Source organism: Pleurodeles waltl, chromosome 1_2 (genome assembly GCF_031143425.1).
Source record: "Pleurodeles waltl isolate 20211129_DDA chromosome 1_2, aPleWal1.hap1.20221129, whole genome shotgun sequence".
Taxonomy (NCBI): domain Eukaryota; kingdom Metazoa; phylum Chordata; class Amphibia; order Caudata; family Salamandridae; genus Pleurodeles; species Pleurodeles waltl.
Window position 1 is genome coordinate 851053562 of NC_090437.1, and position 15165 is coordinate 851068726.

Sequence of the window (15165 nt, forward strand, 5' to 3'; positions counted from 1 at the left end):
ATCGGATACGGAATTAAAAAAACAACGCTAACAACCATTGTTAAGGCCATATGGATATATTAACAGAAAACAAATAAAGAGGTACCAAAATACTGGTCAGGTGATATGCCGTTTCAAACATAAGATTCTAGTTCACATGTTTTAGGCCCACCATTAATAAAATAATGCTATGCTTATTATAAAGCACGTCTTGCTATGCTTCTGTGGCCATGACCCGTTTAGAAACCCATCACTTTTTTCTTCCAAATGAAAGCAAGTTATTAAGAAACACTTTCAACAAACTAATCTTCACAAATCAAAACACACCTGGCCCAAGAAAATCCCAGAACTGCTGGAAAGAGCACCATGAATGTGAAAGTGCTACAGTGCTATGCAAAGTGTAGAAGTAAATATATGAAAATACCACTACTTGGACACAACCTCCACAGAGTCATCATGGTAAGGCAGAAAAGTGTTCCAGCTCAAAAAAGCCCAAACATGGCATTATATGTGCAAGGGTATCCCTACCACTAAACGACATTGTAAAATAGGTAAAGTGTCCCACAAAAGGGTGGTGGGTATCACACCTCAGTCAGCTTTACAGTGGGCTTACAGCCCACCCACCGTTGGTTTTACTGTCACTTTTATTTGCTTGCTTTTGACTTGTTAGCTTGTGTGGGCTTTCCTTCCCCTTTTTCGACTTGTCCTTCCCCGGGATCATAGATGTAGTACTTGTATTTTTCCACTGCTTACTTTTCACACACTACTTTTTCATTTGGATTAGAACTCTGTGAGAGTGCATATGTTTACAGCTGTCTGCCTCATAACCTATGCTCTATCCGTCAAACTCCATTTTGTACTCTGTCCCTCTAAAGTGAATTTCTTCCCTGCATTGCTTTCTCACCCCTGTGCTTCTCCCCACCCCTCCACATCTCACCCATTGCTTCTCCCTCTCACCCCTGCCCTCCATTTTGCTTCCATCCCTACCGCTGTGTTACTTCCATCTCCCCGCCCTTCGTGTTGCTTCCCACCATCCCTTCATGATGTTTCTTCAACCTGCACTGTGTTGTTTTCACCACCTGCATCATTTGTGATGTCTCACCCACTCATACCGTGTTGTTCCCCACACCCATACTTTAAAAAAACAAAAAAAACAAACGATAAAAAAAAAAAAAAATTTAAACTACTGATACAACTTAAAAAATAAAAGAGCTCTCAGGAAGGCATGGTGCCGTGTCTATAAAATGACGTGGCCACTAAGTCATAGCACCATTTTAGGTCAACCTCTTGTAATCTATTCTGTGGGCTAATGCACGACCATCTAACGCCCACCACTTTAACTTGTTCATGAGCCTGCCTTTCAAAAATCCTCTGATGGTATTGGTAAATGCTTTACATTTGTCCCGCCTTGAGGCTGTTTGGCTAACGTCTTGCAGACTGACCCTATTGCATGGATTATTGCACCATCAGTCATAAACTTTACTGTGGGCGAACTACTTTTTTCCTTCTTTTGTCACGCTCCATAGTGGGCATGGTGCTTTGAAGTTTCATTCCCCGCCAACTCTATAATCGTGGCACCTTGCAGGAGTAACAGTTATGTCACACTGTTATCGCTTTAATTTTCAACATTGCGTGTTGTTGCCTGCTCATTTGAATTGGGGCCCGGTTGTTACGGAAACGCCACAACAGCCATGCAGCCTTCACGCACAGGACTGCCATTATCTGCCAGGCATGGTGACCAAAGAGGGAGGGCGGGCTGTGGCACTGCCGCTTGGCTTAAAGTGTAACAGCTTCAGAGATAATCATCGGACGCAGATTAGGACCCCACAAACTGTGACAAAAGTGACTGTTTTTACAATTTTTTTTTCTGGTGTTTTGCCTCTTCAATTACTAAAACTTCATCTGCGTACCCGCTGTGAAGTGGCCTCAGCAAAATATCAGCAGGTTAGAAATCAACAAAATAAATAAATGAATTCGGAGGGGTGATATGCCAAATATCTCAGGTTTTGACTTGGCAGCCTTGGTGGTAGCCAAGCTCCCCTCAGATCACAATGTCTGACTCTCAGGAAGATATTAAAGGGTTGAGTCACTATAATTATGTTGTCACCTGCCCAAGACAAAAATCTTTGAATTGTGCCTCCTTCTCCATGTTCTCCAGATCCTTTACGTAAACTGTGAGTGGTTCCAAACGGGCTAAATAAAGTCCAGTACTTCACTGTGACTTCAATTCTTTCACTGAGTTGCACCAACATATATAAAGAAATTAAAGGCAAATTCTTCTTTTATGATTATGTGTTTTTCTGCATTAAATTAAAATGTGGTTGACCACCCTGTGGCTCCCCCTGTCGATTGTCTTGTCCCATACACCTGCCAGCAGGTAGGCATGAAGCCCTCAGCAAAGCGAGCCTCCGTAGATGGAAGGATACTTCCTGGATCTTAGTTCCACGCTGTGCATCTGTTTTCTTCTTAGCTTACATCCACACTCTCTGGTGCATTTGATTCCTTCTTTCAAGCACATTCTACTAATTGCCACCAACTCCAGTTTTGAATGGAAAATATGTCACTGTTTCTAATTTCTCCCTTTCACTCTCTTAGGAATGTCATAGGCCTATGTTTTAAGTAAACAAAAAAGACTGCCATTTATGGTCCAGTAGAAGCTGAGCAGTGGACACTCCGCACTCCAACAGAACGACAAATACATCCATGCACTGAATGCACCATACGGACCCATAACTGGATTTAGTATGCTGCTATCCAGATTATTCCCACGTCAAACAGTCCCTTCTAAACACACTAGTTTATTTTTTAACTATATTTGACCTCTAGCTACTGTTTTAAAATCTGTTTTTCTACCTGCCCCAGGTAACTGAAATGTTACCAAACAATTGTAGCTGTTTCTTCATTGATTCAGCTAGGAAAGGTAGACCTTAGCTGAGGTAAATTTAGACGAACACCCAGCAGGCAGGGGAAAGGTTTTCGCTTAACTGGAACCTGGAGCCATGTTAAAAAAAAAAGTCCTATTCTTGAACACAGAATGTGCTTTTGCATCTGGACTGTTTTTTGAGCAGATGGTGTTTTCCCATCGCAGTCCTTGTGAGATTAAAACTCCTATTCACTTTTGGTGTGTGCCAAATTTCTGACTTTACAGATACTTGGCAGGTGGCTTAATTTTAGGGGCTGAATCTATGGTTGCACTGCATTACTTTCTGCCATTCTGTTTTCATCTGGTTATGCCCTCTAGCAGCTGACTATATGGTTACATGACCATGTTTCTTCCAAATGCTATTTTTCTTGTGGTTGTCTCTAGGGGCTGTTTTTATTGGGATTACCTGAGTATTGTATAGGTTTTATTGATCTCTCCTTATTGCAAATATGACCATGATTCATGCCAACTTAACATCCTTATTACACTATGACAGTTTGAACACTTTTGATATGTTTGGGTGACCCTTCTAGTTTATTTCTCTCGTTACTCCTCCTTGGATGTCTTGTGTCTGTTTTTGGGAATTGTGTTCGCCAGCCAGCAACTCTGATGGTTGGGTGGTGAAAGCGGTATTCTGTTGTAACTACCATGGCAGATTTAAATAAGATTGCTACATAGCAACATTTTCATTTGTTGCTGCAGACCGAGGAAGAAGGTAAATTCAAGTGCTGTAGGTAAATATAAGGCCACTAGAATTATGCGGCAGGAAAGGACCAAATTAGGAGATACGGTTTACGAATTTATGTGGCAAGAAAAGTCCAACTAAGCATTTACAATGCCAATAGCTCTAACTCTCGCAAATGCGTGACCGATTGCATTTTAAATGCCTGTTTTTGTTTTCTTTAGCTGCGCTGCCGGCTTTACAAACGCCTGTTTAGTTAAACTAATGAAGACTCTACTGCACGACCATATTAGTTTAGAAAAATAGTTGCGCAGATTACAGTTACACGGATCTACCACTAGTCCACAGCGCGTAGACAATGAAAAAAAAGCAAACCTACCAGTGTCTGTCAAACAGAGTCCCAGCCTAATACCGGGAGCACTTTCATACATAGGCTAGCTAGAAAGTAATGAGAGCGTCTGCGGTACACAGGAACACTGGTAATACGCAAATTAAGGCAGTTGGGTTGCCCGACTGTACCAGCATTAGGTTTGAAAACTGAATTTTCACCCAATGGTCTCTTTCGTTTGGCTCAGATTTGCAGATTATTGTACCAACGCCAGATAGTCTAGTGGAACTGAGCAAGGTAGCAAGAGATAGCTCATTGGAAGATAAGTGGACAGATGAATCTTCTCGCATGAGGGACGTTAGACAGCTGGGAAAGATCGATGAGTAGGAGGTGTAAGTAAGCTTGGCGTTGTCAGTGCTAAGCATGGTAAAGCGTATAAAATTAGGCAGCGCTTGCATTGAAATACAGCAGCATGTCACCTTTTTCCGTGGCGGAACTGAAGGACCCGGCTCCCCATGTGTTAATGACCAGAGGAAAAGCTGCTGAAGCTATACTGCAGGCTGCCGTGATAACACAGACGAGACATTGCAACAAACGCATCTCAGGGTCTTCTGTGTACGCCGCTTGCAGATGCAGCAGCCGTAAGCCTTAAGCTTCACGTGACAACTCAACCCGGAAGACAGGCGCGAACGAGTCATAGACACAAAAGAAGGTCCAGCCTATCAGCCACCAGAACTGAAAGAAAAAAAACGCCACCAACAAGTTGATAGTGGGCATTGGAATAGGGCACGGCGTCGCCAGGGGACTTATTTTTTCCTGTCATGAACCGCGGGAAGCAGAGCAATGGGGTGTTATCTAGACAGGGGCGTAGTTTGGGGGGAGGGGCGATGTTTGGGGTGCTTCAACCCCCCCCCCCCAATAAGTATATTTTCTGGAAAATAGTTGGGTACCGGTGCTTTCAGTCGGGTATGGTGAGGTGCGTGGAGAATTTCAATTTTGTTTTTTGTTTTTACATAAACCCAAACAAAAAACGCACACGCATTCTCTCCCTCTCTGCTTTGAAAGTCTTCAAAAATGTTGGTTATTGTGTTTTCTTCAATTAGGGCCAGATGTAGGAAGCATTTTGCATGGTGCAAACTGCGAAAATCGCAGTTTGCGCCATGAAAAATGCACATCGCGATGCACATTCACAATGTGCGAGTAGGTACCGACTCGCAAATTGTGAATGCAACTCGCAAACCCTTCCTATTTGCGACTCGCATCACAATGCTAAATTGCTTTGTGACCGCGAATGCAGTCGCAAAGCAATTTGCAGTTACCACCAGTGTCACATTGGTGGTAACCCATTCGCAAAAGGGAAGGGGTCCCCTTTGTGAATGTTGCCCAAAATGTTTCTTCAGAGCAGGCAGTGGTCCAATGTACCACTGCCTACTCTGAAAAAACGAAACCAAATGGTTTCGTTATTTTTTTTATTTTGCAGCTCGTTTTCCTTTAAGGAAAACGGGCTGCAAAATAAAAAAAAACTGCTTTATTTAAAAAGCAGTCACAGACATGGAGGTCTGCTGTCTTCAGCAGGCCACCATCCCTGTGAGTGCAGGGACTCGCTATGGGGTCGCAAAATGCGACTCACCTCATTAATATTAATGAGGTGGGTCTTTGCAACCCCATAGCGAATCACAGACGGTGTCTGAGACACCGTTCTGCATCCGATTTTGTGAATTGGAAATTGCGAGTTGCACCGACTCGCAATTTCCGATTCGCAAATTCGGAACTTCCTACATCTGGCCCTTAGTTTCCTTACTGATCCGCATTCGTCTCCCTTTCCACTGCCCCTTCAGTCACTTTCATGTGCCCTGCTTGTTGTATAATGTATTTTGACATAATATGCCAGTGTGATTGTTGGAAAATCTGAAGCTCACCCCCCCCAATGTTAGTGAGCAAGCTATGCCCCTGGTTTTCTATACCATACTTGGCTCGCCCCGAAGAAAAAAAACCAAGCATTTGCAATGCAATATGTTTCACATTTGTATTCAATGATCTCAGGTAGCAAAGGTAAGAAAAAATTATTCGGGAGCACGGCCTCGGGTAGGTTCCCCGTGACGGCCAGGAGCCCTTCAAAGTGGTTTGCGCCCGGCTTTAGGCCCATGCTGTCCCAGGAAGCACTTTCCTCGACAGGGAGGGGTGACATTTAGGAATAGTACGTTCGAGTTTATTACCGGACTAGTGTAAGTGACTGGATACATTGTAACTGATAATCTCAGGTTATAGTAGTCCCTTCAGTTTACAATTAGGAGGAGCATGTAGTCATTAGGTCGTGAAGAAGCGTTGCTGGATACGGCTGGACCATAGAGACGTGAAACATGTTGACCCTTCGTTAGGGATGGTCTGGTAGTTCCCCACCCCTTCTTCTAAATACTCATGGGAGAGAGTGATTGACCATTGTCTCTGTTTCACTCTCTTGATCATTTTTAATCTTGGCCTCAACCCCTCTTATGGATTAATAAAATTGTTACCCTATGTTTCGGGTTTGTGAGCTAATTTTAATCTTTAGTTTGACTCTCCTAGCTTTCCCTTTTCCAAACTCACTCTTCGGGTCTTGGCATCATCGAGAAAGATCTCCGGCAAAGAGCCCCACCTCAGGGGTGCCTGTCAGACATTGCAGCACCGGTCTGACGAGGAGCAACTCCGATGATGAAGCATGACACCATTTGGGTGTGTGAGGATTCTTGCTCCTAAAATTTAGGACTCCTCCGTATCCTTTCCCCTATTTCTCCTTTGGAACAGTGTATCTTGTTTATTTTCAAAGAAAAAATGCACCTTCTGGTAGTGTCCAATTTGGTTAAGTTAATATAATAGTCCAAATGTGGTGCAAGTGGTCTAGTGCCCTACCACCCCAAGGCACATAAATAGTGTATACGGGTATACACCATGTACAATCAACAGATAAGACCACAGCACTTAAAACCTATATAGTAGTATAGTACAAGTGCGAACTTCAGTACAACAGATCCGTTGATGAGTGAAACAGTACTCTTCTTTGTGTTCCAGAAAGATGTTTATAGAATAGGGGACCTTGGTAAGCCCTCTGGGTTGTGCTGGGTGCGTGCTTCAGAACTGTTTGAAATTTGAAGCATGCGCCCAGTTCAACCCAGAGGGCTTACCAAGGTCCCCTATTCTTCGCTCATTTAGCACATGTCTTCTATTTGTCCATATGGTACACATTACCCTGGGTGTCCTTATACTATAGGACACCGGAATCACTTACCTTCTCACTCATCTAATTAGGATACAAATTCAGTTTCCTCATTCCATCTTTTTCGGGTGGATATCCTAACTACTCGTCTACAGTCTAGCCTTGAAATAGTCACTGTGTGACGAAACAAGTGTTGGCTGTGTTTGATTGGCTGTGTCTAATCCAACTACTGATCCTAATAAACATCTTTCTGGAACACAAAGAAGTGTCTCGCATTTTCTTGAGTTTGGAGGGCCCTGTGGAGAGCGGACGCAGTCTAATCTCTCCACAGGAGTCTTCGGCAGGGAAGTGAGGACAGGAGGGCTGGGATTGGTGGGGAGGGACAAAAGGGTGGGTTTATACAGTGAATTAGGGGAAAGAACGGCCTCTTCTGTGGCTGCTCGTTGCGCCGTCAGAAGTTTGGCAGAGGTGAGTTAGGCGGGGTACGGACCTTTCTACGCGTCGGTCATGGCTTTAGGCCCTGAAGTTGAGGCAGTGAGGGCTGCGCTTCGTGTTATTGGTGAAGCTGTCCGGGCCGACCTCATGCTGTAGTGAATCCTAGTTTTTTTAATGGAATACAGGAGTTACCTTAGCCTTTGGCTTGCAGACTTGTGCCCCCGTCACCTAGTAACTTTTACCCTACTCAGCTTGCTCTGTTTTAGCACATTTATTTAACCCCTTCCCCACCAAGGAAGTAAGGGTTACGTCTGTGGCTGCGGGGCTGAGGTGGCATGGACGTAACATTACGTCCTGGGACCGGCCCTCAGGGAAAGCTCTAACGCTCCCCCTGAGGGCCCTCCTCCCACCCCCCCTAGGTGAGGGTTGGAAGGGGAATTACTTCCCCTTCCACCCTAGATCCCCGCCCCCTCAATGATGTCAGTGCACGATCGCACGCTGACATCATCAGAGGGTGCCAGACGCGCTGGAAGCTATTTGCTTCCAGCGCGTCTTCAAGAAAGGAGGTATGTTTGTCCTCCGGGCAGGGAGTGGGGGGGTTACTAAAAAAGAGGCATTGGGGGAAAGGAAAGGGTTTTCCTTTCCTCAATGTCTCTTTCAGCATTCCTGCTGCCTGATCGTGATGCGATCGGGCTGCAGGAATGCCCGCTAGACACCAGGGATTTGTGTATGTGTGTGTGTATTTATAGTGTGGGGGAGCGAAACCTTGGGCAAGGGTCGCCCCCCTTGGGAGGCCAATATAGTTATCACCGTTTCTGCCCCCCTTGGGAGCAGATCAGCCATTTATTTTTAGGCCGATCTGCCCAGGCAGAAGCCACTAGAAACCAGGGATTGTTTTTGTGTGTGTTTTTTTGTGTTGGGGGGCGGCCCCTTGGGCAAGGGTTGCCCCCAAGTGACAAAAAGCACTATTGGGCAGTTCTGAAGGGGGCAGATCAGTCTATTTTTTTAGGCCCATCTGCCCCCAAGGGGGGCAGAAGCCACTAAGTGTCAGGGATCGTGTGTGTGTGTGCTTTATGTGGGGGTTTGTCTCTTGGGCAAGGGTCGCCCCCCAAAGGGCGCAATATATTCTATGACATTTCTGCCCCCCTTAGGGGCAGATAGGCCTATTATTTGTAGGCACCAGGGAATTTTCTTTCTTTCCTTAGTTTTTTTGTGTTGGGGGGCGCTCCCTTTGGCAAGGGTCACCCACCAAAGGGGGCAAAGCACTGTTGGGTAGTTCTGCCCCCCCCGGGTAGATTGGCCTATTTTGTTTAGGCCCATCTGCCCCCAAAGGGGGCAGAACCCATTGAGCGCCATGGATCACATGTGTGTGTGTGTGTGTGTGTGTGCTTTGTGTGTGGGGGGTGGCCCCTTGGGCAGGGGTTGCCCCCACAAAGGGGGCAATATATTCTATGCCATTTTTGCCCCCCTTGGGGACAGATAGGCCTATTTTTTTTTAGGCCCATCTGCCCCCAGGGGGGGCAGAGAACACTAGAAACCAGGGAAAATATATAAATGTTTGGTGGCGGGGTGTTTGTCAACTGGCAAAGTATTTGCATTTGTGATTATAACAGTTTATTTCTCCATATTGTTCTAGTTCAAAGCTTTTGCTTCCTTTGCTGTGGCTTGTTGCGGTTTTGGCTGTAGTTGTCCTACGGTTTGCGTAGTTGCATGTTTTAGGTAAGTAAATAAATTTACTCCAAAGGAGTACTGTTGTCATGCATAAATTACATGTTTGTAGGCGGTGCACTAAATGCAGGATTGTGTGTGAAATTGTCCTTAGATTTATGGACAGTGATATTTGTGTTGTCTTATGTCTAATTTGCTTTTCTTTTTTCTTTTTAGTGGGTTATCTTTGGTGATTGCTGTGGCTGTGCAGAGTAGTTGCTGGTGAGTCTAGTTTTTTCAGGCAAGTGAGCGATATAGTTTTTGAGTTTATAACTCTTAGTGATAAAGCTACACTTTGTTTATTACGTGTCTTACACAGTGCTAGTGATTGGTGGTGCATTTGTCCAGTTACTTTTTGTAGGAAGGATCATGGCTAGCCATAGGATGACCGCTCAGCAGGTTGTTGGGGTGCTTTTTGAGTCGTCTTCTGACCATGATTATGAGACTGACTCTGCATCTGAGGCAGAGGAGGAAGTGCAAGATTCTGGAAGTGAATTTTCTGTCAGGGAGGAATCATCTGATGATGAAGCCACTCCCAGTGGTGATGAAGTGCCTGTTTTAGAGGAGGACACTGATGTGCCAATGGTGCAGCAGTCAGCGGCTGAAAGGCTTCCCATTGGAAGACCTGACACCTGGGTTGCACCAAACGTGGCACAGCCACAGTTGCCTGCCTTTACTGGTTTTCCAGTGTGTAGAGTAAATACGGAAAACTTTTTGCCTGTCAACTTCTTTGAGTTGTTTATGGACAATGTATTTTTGGAAGAGATTGTTGAGCAGACTAATTTGTATGCGGAGCAGTATTTGAGGGACAACGCTGACAGACTTAGGCCACACTCTAGAGCTAGCCGGTGGATTCCCACAAATCTGAAAGAGTTGAAAAAGTTCTTGGGTTAAACTTTTTTGAATGGGTTGATAAGGAATACATCACTGTCTTCATATTGGTCTACTAGTCCCTTGATGGCAGCTGCTATATTTCCTGCAATCATGAGTCGTAACCGGTATTAGCTTCTTCTTCGGATGTTGCATTTTGTAGGTAATGCTTTAGCCGTGCCACGAGATCACCTTAATTCTGACCATCTTTTTAAGATTAGACCTGTCCTTGATCATTTTGTACATCGGTTTTCAGAGATCTATGTTCCAGGCAAAGAAATATCTGTAGATGAGTGGGTCCTGTTCAAGGGTCGTTTGGTTTTTTAGGCAGTACATTCCTAGCAAGAGAACATGGTTTGGAATATGCTGTCTGAAAATAGTGCAGGATATGCTTATAATTTCCAGGTCTACACTGGTAGAGATTCCAGTATTGACCCCCCTGGTTGTCCGCCCACTTTTGGAGTTAGTGAGAAAATTGTGTGGGAACTTGGTAGATGACTGTTTAACAAAGGTCACCATTTTTATGTAGACATCTTCTACACTGGAGTTCCTTTATTCAAGGAATTGTTCAGAGTGGACACTGTTGCTTGTGGCACAATCCGCTCTAATTGGAAAGGCTGTCCAAGAGAGCTTGTCTGTAAAAAACTTGAGAAGGGACAGTGCAGTGCCTTGCGGAATGATGAGCTGCTAGCTCTGAAATTTGTAGACAGGAGGGATGTGTACATGCCAACTACCATCCATGATGAGAGTACTTCACCTGTGGCTGTTGGGGTCAAGTTGCTGAAGTGCACAAACCTGTGTGCATTTTAGACTACAATAAGCACATGGGTGGTGTTGATAGAGTAGATCAGAGGTTGGAACCTTACACTGCTACTCGTAAGGCTTATGTTTGGTATAAGAAATCAGCAGTTCACCTATTCCACTTGGCAACTTTTAATGCTTTTGTTGTGTTCAAGGATAGTTCTCCAGAGTCAAGGATGACATTTGTGAAATATTAGGAGTCTATCATAGCGAGCCTTGTTGTGCTGGAACAGGCAAGAGTTTCTAGAGAAGCAGTGGAGGAGGTATGTGGCTAGATTGAAAGATCTGTCTGTGCTTGAAGAGGTATCAGGAAGGAGACTAGGATGTACTGCCTTGATTGTCCTTCAAAGCCTGGGCTGTGTGTGGGTGGCTGTTTCAGGAGCTACCACACACAGAAGAATTATTCGGAAATACCGTGAGTGTAAACTGCTGTTTTATATTTTCATATGTTCAGTTTTACGGTTGGCATTACTGTCTTGTATTCAGTTAGAGCTTTTGTGTTTATAGTTTTGCACTTATTTATAATTAGTGGTTTCTTTGTTGTTTAAAAAAAAGTGATGGCAGTGTGCATGGACTGGCGCTTGGCTGATGGTGTGTGTTGACTGGCGCTTGGCTGGCGGTGTGCGTGGAGTGGCGCTTGGCTGGCAGTGTGCATGGAGTGGCGCTTGGCTGGTGGTGTGCATGGGGTGGTGCTTGGCTGGCAGTGTGTGTGGGGTGGCGTTTGGCTGGCGGTGTGTGTGGGGTGGCGCTTGGTTGGCGGTGTGTCTGGGATAGCGCTTGGCTGGCGGTATGCGTGGGGTGGCGCTTAGCTGGTGGTGTGTGTCGGGTGGCGCTTGGCTGGCGGTGTGCGTGGAGTGGCGCTTGGCTGGCGGTGCCAGCCAAACACCAGTCCACACACTCCCTTCAGCTGGTGTGATTGCTGTATCAGGCATGTGGGCATATGAAAGTGATGGGCCCTTGAATGGCGCTGTCTGTTGATGCGAGTGTTGTAATGTGCTGGGCCCGCAGCCGGCGATGTGAATCGTCTTGTGCATGTCATGTCTGAAAGGTGTGTGAATGGACTGTAAAGCTGTTAGTGCCTTGACGCGGCTTTACAACTCACAAGCTGTGAGTCATTGGTTCAGTTTTTTGGCCTTTCAGTTATTAGCAGTGCATTTCACTTTTGTGAAATCTCTTGTTAATAAAATTTGATCTACTGAACCATCACTCACCCTTGTGCCAAATCCAACTAGTATGTGTGGTACAAATAACAAAACCTGCTCCGCTGTAATCAGGCGTCACAGCACACCAGTAACACGCTAGGTGTCTCGGGTGGGACCCTGATGATGAAGCATGCCACCAACTTGGTTGGTGGGTGAGGGGTCTTTTTAACATAACCTAAGTGTGTTCTTTTCACAATTTTATTGTTTGGAACATCACAGAAGTACATGGACACATCAAAATGATCTTTGACAAAACTACCTGTGTTTGGGGGAGGGGGCACCTATGTTTTTGGTCCTGGGTGCGGCCTTCATATAGGGAAACCTTCCAAAACCAGACATTTTTTTAAACTAGACACCCCAAGGAGTCCAGGAGGTGTGGTTTGCATGGATCCTCCAACATTTTCTTACCCATTCTCCTCTGCAAACCTCAACATTTGCTTAAAAAAAGCATATTTTTCTCACTTTTTTTTGTAGGATCACCGCTCCGGCACAAATTTTCTACCACCCAGCATTCCCCTCAGTCTCCCAAGTAAAATGATACCTCTCTTGTGTGTGTCCCCAAAGCAGAGTCATCCTAAAGATGTATAAAAGAAAAATTGGTGCTTATTAACTTGCTGTACTATCCCCTCAGTCTCTACAGGTTTTGGGCCTTTTTCTGTTGCAGGCACCTGGGCCATCCTCACAAGTGAGGTACCATTTTTATCGGGAGACTTGGGGGAACGCTGGGTGGAAGGAAATTTGTGGCTTCTCTCAGATTCCAGAACTTTCTGCCACCGAAATGTGAGGAAAATGTGTCTTTTTGCCAAATTGTGAGGGTTGCACAGGATTCTAGGTAACAGAACCTGATGAGAGCCCCACAAGCCACCCCATCCTGAATTCCCCTAGGTGTCTAGTTTTCAAAAATGCACAGGTTTGGTAGGTTTCCTTAGGTGCCGGCTGAGCTAGAGGCTAAAATTCACAGCTAGGCAATTTGCAAAAAACAGCTCTGTTTTCTTTGGGAAAATGTGATGTGTCCATGTTGTGTTTTGAGGCATTTCCTGTCGCGGGCACTAGGCCTACCCACACAAGTGAGGTACCATTTCTATCAGGAGACTTAGGGGAACGCTGGGTGGAAAGAAATTAGTGGCTCCTCTCAGATTCCAGAATTTTCTGTTACCGAAATGTGAGGAAAAAGTGTTTTTTTGGCCACATTTTGAGGTTTGCACAGGATTCTGGGTAACAGAACCTGGTGAGAGCCCCACAAGTCACCCCATCTTGAGGTCCCCTAGGTGTCTAGCTTTCAAAAATGTGCATGTTTGGTAGGTTTCCCTAGGTGCCGGCTGAGCTAGAGGCCAAAATCCACAGCTAGGCACTTTGCAAAATAAACAGCTCTGGTTTCCTTGGTAAAATGTGATGTGCCCACGTTGTGTTTTGGGGCATTTTCTATCGGCGCTAAATTTTGAGGTTTGCAAAGGATTCTAGGTAACAGAACCTGGTGAGAGGACCACAAGTCACCCCATCCTTGATTCCTATTGGTGTGTATTTAAAAAAAATGTACATGTGTAGTAGGTTTCCCTATGTGCCGGCTGAGCTAGAGGCCAAAATCTACAGCTACGGACTTTGCAAAAAACACGTCAGATTTCAATGTAAAAATGTGATGTGTCCATGTTGCATTTCCTGTTGCGAACATTATGCCTACCCACGTAAGTGAGGTACCATTTTTATCGGGAGACTTGGAGGAATACAGAATAGCAAAACAAATGTTATTGCCCCTTGTCTTTCTCTACATTTTTTCCTTTCAAATGTAAGACAGTGTGTAAAAAAGACATCTATTTGAGAAATACCCTGTAATTCACATGCTAGTATGGGCACCCCAGAATTTACAGATGTGCAAATAACCACTGCTTCTCAACACCTTATCTTGTGCCCATTTTGGAAATACAAAAGTTTTCTTGATACCTATTTTTCACTCTTAATATTTCAGCAAATGAATGGCTGTACACCTGGTACAGAATGAAAACCCATTGCAAGGTGAAGCTCATTTATTGGCTCTGGGTACATAGGGTTCTTGATGAACATACAAACCCTATATATCCCCGCAACCAGAAGAGTCCAGCAGACGTAACGATATGTTTCTTTAAAAAATCTGACACTGCAGGAAAAAGTTATAGAGTACAACGTGGAGAAAAATAGCTGTTTTTTTCACCTCAATTTCAATATTGTTTTATTTCAGCTGTTATTTTCTGAAGGAAACCCTTGTAGGATCTACACATATTACTTCTTGCTGAATTGAGAATGTTGTCTACTTTTCAAAAATGTTTAGCTTTCTGGGATCCACAATTGGTTTGACACCCATTTCTGTCACTAACTGGAGGAGGCTGAAAGCACAAAAAATAGTAAAAATGGGGTATGTCCCAGTAAAATGCCAAAATTGTGTCAAAAAATGTTTTGTTTTTAAATTCAAGTTTGCTTGTTCCTGAATGCTGGGAAGGTGGTGATTGTAGCACCGGAAAACCTTTGTTGATGCCATTTTTAGGGAAAAAATGACAAGCCATCTTCCGCAGCCCTTTCTTCCAATTTATTTGAAAAAAACTGAATTTTCACTGTATTTTGGCTAATTTCTTGGTCTCCTTCAGGGGAACCCACAAAGTCTGGGGCCCTCTAGAATCCCTAGGATGTTGGCAAAAAAGGACCCAAAATGTGGTGTGCGTAGCTTATGTGGACAAAAGGTTATGAGGGCCTAAACACGAACTGCCCAAATAGCCAAAAAAAGGCTTGGCACCTGAAGGGGAAAAGGCCTGACAGCGAAGAGGTTAATTAAATCTTTCAAGATGGCTGCCTTGTTTTTACTTCGGCCCTTGTTTTAGTTTTACGTTATCAGTGCCACGCCGCTAAGGCGTCAATATCAAGCGACAAAGGTAAACAAACTCTAGGTGTTCACATTAGGTACTTTCCCTCTTCACGCCTTCGAGGGAATTGTTTATATAAATTATTGTCCCAAGCATGTCTTGTTATCTATTGTTTGGGAACAGACCTACATCAGGGGTCCAAGCAGATCTGTATAAA

The 15165-nt window shown here is 44.6% G+C and overlaps 1 protein-coding gene across 1 annotated transcript in view; it reads right to left on the bottom strand.

The window, feature by feature from the left end:
* Positions 1-4590, bottom strand: part of AGA (aspartylglucosaminidase) — a 220945-nt gene extending 216355 nt beyond the window's left edge. Inside the window, exon 1 of the mRNA XM_069244707.1 lies at positions 4392-4590. Within this exon, the coding sequence (XP_069100808.1) occupies positions 4392-4512 (121 nt within the window). The 5' untranslated portion in view covers positions 4513-4590. The remainder of the gene's footprint in view (positions 1-4391) is intronic.
* Positions 4591-15165: the final 10575 nt, after the last annotated feature.